The sequence below is a fragment of the Aythya ferina genome (assembly GCF_964211825.1).
Source record: "Aythya ferina genome assembly, chromosome: 6".
NCBI lineage: Eukaryota > Metazoa > Chordata > Aves > Anseriformes > Anatidae > Aythya > Aythya ferina.
Genome location: NC_140303.1, coordinates 2,921,149 through 2,927,842, shown reverse-complemented (window position 1 = coordinate 2,927,842; position 6,694 = coordinate 2,921,149). Strand labels below are relative to the sequence as shown.

The 6,694-nt window shown below is 41.5% G+C and overlaps 1 protein-coding gene across 1 annotated transcript; it reads left to right on the top strand.

Annotated features, from left to right (window-relative positions):
* Positions 1–234: 234 nt before the first annotated feature.
* On the top strand, positions 235–6,611 carry LOC311438728 (mitochondrial protein C2orf69). The gene is made up of 2 exons (XM_084523504.1): positions 235–563; positions 1,326–6,611. Exons 1-2 carry the CDS (start codon positions 264–266, stop codon positions 2,163–2,165), a joined length of 1,140 nt encoding a protein of 379 aa, XP_084379630.1. The 5' UTR covers positions 235–263; the 3' UTR covers positions 2,166–6,611.
* The last annotated feature ends 83 nt before the right edge of the window (positions 6,612–6,694 follow it).

Here is a 6,694-nt window from a genome sequence, read left to right as displayed (position 1 = left end):
AGGAGGGCCTCGATAGGCGCCCGCAGCCCTGTCCCGTGAGGGCTCCTCCAGAGGAAACAGGCGGCCGCATGCAGCAACGGCCGCCACAACGGCCGGCCGCGTCCCGCCACGCTCCTGTTAAAGGCTGCGGTGCCGCCGCCGCCAGGCGTGCAGCCGCCGCGCCGCTGCCTCCCTGAGGGGGCGCTGGGCAGCGCTGAGGGGGCGGCGCGCAGGCGCGGCGCGGGGCCGGGCGGCGCCGTGGGCGGCCGTGAGGCGGTGGCTCCATGAACGGCAGCCGCTGGGCGGTCGCTGCCTCCCTGCTGCGGGGGCTCCTCGGCCCCGCCGCCCTCAGCCTGGGCAGGAGCATGAGCCTCTGCGAGGCGCCGGCTGCGGGCGGCACCGGCACCGACCCTAGCGGGTTCTCCTCCTCCTCGGCGCGGCTGAGCCCGCCGTGGCTGCGGCTGCCCGAGGTGCCGGGCGCGGAGCCGCAGCGGGCCAACGAGCTGCTGCTGCTGCTGCCGCCGGCTCCGCGCGGCCCGGCCGCGCCTCAGCATCACGTCGTGTACTTCCCGGGGGACGTGCAGGTACGGCGGGGCCGGGGGCAGCCCGCCGCCGAGGGGAGCGGCCCCTCGGGGCGGGGAGCGCCTGGGGACGGGCCTCGGGTGGGCGCTGCCGGGGGCGGTGGGGCTGCCAACACTCGGGCGTTGCGCCCCGGGGGGAGCACCGGGCGTCTGCGCGGCCATGCGGGTACCGCGGGCACCCAGCGGGGGTGTTGCACGGGTACAAGGTTGGCCAGCGCACGGCCAGCCGTAACTGCACAACGGGGAGGGTGTAACTTTCATTTCAAGGATTAGCGGGGTCTGAGGAAACCCTTCTGATTAGCATTCCTGGGTATGGCTTGTCTCGTCTTTAATAAAAGCAGCTAATTAGTATTCGCTGCTATTACGAGTTCAGAGGTGAGGTTCATGAGAAAACTTACTACTGAAGTTTTAAGTCTATTGTTTGCTTGTTATAAGACAATCAGTGTTTCTGCAGATGGAGAAAATACCATGTAATTATGTATTCTGTACCATACTAAGCTTCCTTATTACATATTAAGCTCATACTTACTGTTATTACGTTGATTTGGGGGATATAAAAACGTCTCGCAAAATACTACAATAGAATAAGGGAATGTAAATATGTCAGTTTCTTTAATGCACCTCTTCTGGGAGCCTAGCAAGACAGCACCTCCATTATGCACATTTCTCTCCACTGTGGTCCTTCCTTATGAATATATACGCTAGACGGAGCTGATTTATTTTTGCAATGTAGTAATGTGTCTTTTCTGTTTTCTGATTTTTCAGAACTATTATGACATCATGTCTTGCCACCCAGAAAACTTTCAGTGGGAGCATTGGAGCTTTGAAAATGTTGCTACCATACTTGCTCGCCGATTCCCTAATAGCTTTATTTGGGTTGTGAAGTGTTCTCGAATGCACCTGCACAAATTCAGTTGTTATGACAACTTTGTGGCTAGCAACATGTTTGGAGCACCAGAGCACAGCACTGACTTTGGAGCCTTCAAGCATCTCCATGCATTGCTAGTTAATGCATTCAGGTTCTCTCAGAATATTCTGCTGTCCCAGAAAACCGTGCATGGTTTCAGAAAGGATGCAAAAATATCTGCTTGTAAATCACAGCCGCAGTCTCTACCTACAGCAAATGGCTGCTCATCCACGGAAAGAGAGAGAGATTGTGAATGCTCTAATAATTCTGCTATGGACTTCGTTATGCCGTCTGCTGTAAGCGCTGTGTCATTTACTTTGATTGGCTTCAGTAAAGGTTGTGTGGTTTTGAATCAGCTGCTTTATGAGCTGAAGGAAGCTAAAAAAGACAAGAATACAGATGCCTTTGTAAAAAACATAAAAGCAATTTACTGGTTGGATGGCGGTCACTCGGGAGGAAGCAATACTTGGGTTACTTACCCTGAAGTGCTGAAAGAACTTGCACAGACAGGAATTGAAGTTCATACTCATGTTACTCCATACCAAGTGTTTGACACAATGAGGTCATGGATTGGGAGAGAGCATGAGAAATTTGTACAGATACTTGAAGAACTTGGTGTGGAAATAAATGATCAAATACATTTTGCTGATGAAGTTCCCTCCTTAGATAACCATTTCAGAGTTCATGAAGTATTTTGAGACTGTATCTGAGTAGTACATTCATTGCAAAAGCACTTTTGACACTAAGTCCTGACATATAGATTTACAACTTTGAGCAGATGCTTTCTGAAGAGAATACTAAATCAGTCCTGCGTTACTAATGGATACTATACCTGCATTTCAATAGCTTAAAAAGGAGGCTCGGGACCCCCTACCTGCAGGAGATGTCATTTGATTCCTGGAAGGAAAAAAAAGAAGTTATGATTACCATTATGATCATGATGATTATTGATGATCATTATGATTATGATCATCAAGTTATCATTCTATATGTTTTGTGTTAAGAGTGAGCATTTGTTGTCAAAACGTTGACAGAATTTTTAGTCCGGGATGTCCAAAGTTGTATACTGCCTCTAATGGGAGTTTTAAGTGCTCAAGACCTTCAAATGTAGCTTCCAGGGCTGAAAATTTTGGTCTGTCAATAGCAGGTACAGCATTAGTTTTTCAGCATAAGAATAGTGGTGACTGTTATCGTAGTCTTAGGTATGTATTTTGGTGAAAAGTGTTTTCAATAGTTAATTAGATCTTCCAGTTTTGCAGCATTTCTCCTAACTGAAACAAAATCTCAAGTATTTACCTTTGGAATAATTGTGCCAACCTGTTTTTCTTCTTTATGAGCGCTTTGCCTTTTCTGTGGCTGTACAGTTTCCTTAACTCATTGCCTAGCATTTTCTAGTGAATAGCCAGTTTGCCTGGGGAGCTTGAAAATTTTGACACAATTGTGTCAAGTGACCACGAATGTTCATAAGGGTGTAGTCTTACCGCTGTTTCAACATACTTTGCTATTGCTTTGACTATCTTCTATAAGGACCAGCAGAAATACCTGCATTTTCAACTCAAGACGTCTCTTTATCCCTTCTGACCTTGGATGGGTGAGGTTTTTCTTCCAAATTGCAGCATTGGTGTTCATCTAAATCTGGCCATAAGTACATGATAAGTTGCATAAAAATATTAGACTGTGTTGACTGTAGCTGTTTAATAATGCTCCCATTTCTAGAACTGTTCTCTCCTTTAGATGTACTGCAGTAACTGTTAATACAGCCACCCAAAAAATCTATTTTCAGAGCTCAGTACTCAATAGAGGAAACAAACAAAAACTCAACAACTCTAATTAAATACAGAGGTAGACAAATCAGATGGAAAACATGTAATCTCTTTCAGGCCCCAAACCTGGAAGTTCTTCAGAAAAAGAAACTACTGAAAGATGGACACATGGGGATATTACCACAACTTTTCTACTGTCGTAACTTTTTCCATTTATCTACAAATAAATCTTAGGAAGTCCCTTGCATAACAACTGCAGCTTTCAACAATAAACCTGTAGCTTAAAATGGTTCTGGATTTTCTGGAAGCACAGAAATACAAAAGCAAGTTAGCAAAGCACTGTGAAGATCACACAAACAAATGCATCTAAATTCTGAAAAAAAAGGTATTATACTCAGCTTTGTTCCTGTGTTTGACTGTTTAGCAAAACATTCCCTGTATTTTTTGCTGCTTCTTACTCTTACGCTGTGAAAGGAAGGATGGACCTGTGTCATCTTTCCTTTGTTGGCATCCTTTAAATTTACAGGGTTCACTGGAGATGGTATTTTGACAGCTCTTTCAGGGGTAGTGAACATGTTAATGACCATTGAAGAATGAGAAACGTGTTGAACTCTTAAGAAGGCTTCTTTCTACTGCTTTTGAGTGTAAAAAGATTATGCCTACAGTATGTACCTTACAATGTAAAAAGGAGCTCTATCACTAATAATTAGACTATATGTAACAACTTGATCAAAAGTGGAAATAATCTATTTTAATTGATGGAGAAAAAGAGCAACATGCAAACCAACGCTAGTATTTCATAAAAGAATCTGAAATGTAGTTCCATTCTTTTTCTAAGAACAACAAAAACTTTTTTGGAGGTTTCGTTCAACTCTATTTACTGATTACCTACCTTTACTGATAGTGGGCTTATAAGAACTTATCTGTTCTAAGGGATGCTATTTCCCTTTATTTGTCCTCTTGATAATGCTTACAGCATATGCCAGGACTCTTTCCTGTAAAGGAAATGTGGATCACCTTAGAAATAGTTTTATTAGCCTATACATGCCTGCAAATTGCTTGAAATATCTTTGATTATCCACAATTAAATAGAAATAAAGTAAACAAATATATCACTGCTCTTGTTCTCTGACAGTTCAATTTCAATATTTTCAAAATTAACCAGACTAGTTTGGGTATGTTAAGACTTGCCCTATGCAATGGCAGTGCAGATCACAGACCAATTTCAAAACAGTTTAGTGCTAGCCAAAACAGCAGGAGCAGGTTGTTGCAAGCTTTGGAAAACAGTTATGAAAATATTGTCATCATCTCCAGAAGTTTCTGAATGGCTGTCCTATGAAAATAATATTAATCTGTTTGATAGAGGCACCTTACAATAACTGTTAAAATCAGCTCAATTGTTGCTGTATTCCTTTAAAGAATAAGTACTTTGTTGTAAAGCTTGTTGCTAATCTTGTTGTAAGACTTACTGTTGTGGAGGGAAAACTGATTGTTTTTCACCCTCTTAACAGTTCTAGTTCTGTTGCAATGTGCCTCTATCATTCACCATACCGCATGCAAAAATGTTATGATTGTAGAAAATAAACTGTTTCTAATGGGTGAAAACAATGTGAATGTAAAATGATTAAACAAGGAATGTGCAGTTAAGTTCTCTGTGTTATGCTTTATCAGGTGTTTGTGGAGACCTAGTTCAAAAAATGATATATTTGGTAGCATCTTTTTTTCAAGGCAGGCTTCGTATTAGTGTAGTTGGCATCTATAATTCTCAAAGAGCTTACTGGGATCTTGTATACGTGGGAAAGCCAGTGTGAAGTACCCAAGGATGTGAACATTTCTATGTTGGGATGAAATGGGTCATAGTTTGTATATACCTGCTTCTGGATGTGAAATATAAAAGCAGTTTTATAATAAGCTTAGATGTAAATGCATGTAGTTAAGTTGCTTGCTTACAGTGTTTAGTTCAAGACTTAGTTTCTGAATGGAGTAAGGAACATTAAACTGCCCTTAGTGTGACTTGGTATGTAATAGCTGATTTTCTTTGATAAATGCTTGTTTCTTGCACAGAAGGAAAGACATTCTTCAGATTTTGAGAAATGCTAACATTCTTTAAGCCACATCTATTAAAAAGCCTTTTAAAGCAAGGCTTGGTTATGTGAAATTGTCCAAATTCCATATGACTTAAATCATTCTACTTTGTGTGTATCTTAAGTACTAGAAACTTAACTAGCTTTCTTCCTATCTTGGGCTAATTTAATCACATCTCTGTAAATGCTTCTTTAATAAATCAGGCCCTAATTTTGAAAGATGGTTGAGGGTCCAAGTCTTAACATGTTGCTGGAAGGAGCAATCTTTTCTGTTCTCCCAGCATCTTGCTGCCTCCCTTATATTAGCATTTGCATTTTATGGTACACTGCTTTATCTTGCTAAATTAACATTATTGCTTTTACAGAGATAACTAATGGGAATGCTATGTATTTGAATAGTCATAGAAGTTATTTTAAGATTGCAAAGTCAGTTCAGGAGTTAGGATAGTATGTTACGACTGGATATTCATGGATAAATGTGATTGATAATTCCCAACAGATTCTTTTTGAGCTATTTGCAGAAAGAAATGTCACCTTCTTTTCCCCTCTCTCTTAAAACGCAAAGCTAGCAGTTACTTTGCCAACATGGATAAGACAGTATTTGTCTTCGCTTAGAGAATGTAAGTTGAAGTACTGAGTTGAGACTATACCCATCCATTTACCTAGAGTGCTTATTTGTATGAGGGTCTTTGTTCCACTGAGCATATGAAAAATGTGTATATTCACTATTTTATTGAGACCTGGTTCTAAGGCCTCAAAGTGGGCACTTGTCAGCTAAGCAAAAGAACTGAGAACTATCCTTTAAAAATCTAACAATCAATCTATCTGGCATCACATGGGAGCATAGCAGGAAAGCCAAGATGGATGAAGTCAGATTCTCCAAGGAAACTTCATCAGAATTTGATTACTTTTTCCTCTTCTTGTCTTTGTATAAGCCTATGTCTCTCAACCCTGTCAAGTGGCCTTAGCTTTTTTAGTTTCATGCTTCTGTGAATAATCCTTTTTTGTCTGGTCTCTTTCAAAGAGTTCATAAAATTGTAAGACTAATTTGGGCTTGTATAGTATTCTCTATGCAGGTAACTTAAGCTGCTTTGTGAGTATGATTTTGTAATAATGATAAAAAGCATTGCAAGGATGAGAGATGTGTTTTGTGAAGAGTCATAGGATGTGATTTGACAGTCTGTATTCCTCCCGTATGCGTTCTATATGAGTTTACATACTGTACTGGTTTAACTGTGTAATATCTTGATCTTGACAGGAGATCAAGGTGACAAGACTTGTCTTGATAACACTGAAATAGCTATAGTGCCATGTGTGTTTTAATATAGGACAACATAAGTCAGTGTACTCTACTACTGGTAATCTGCCACATGGAAACCA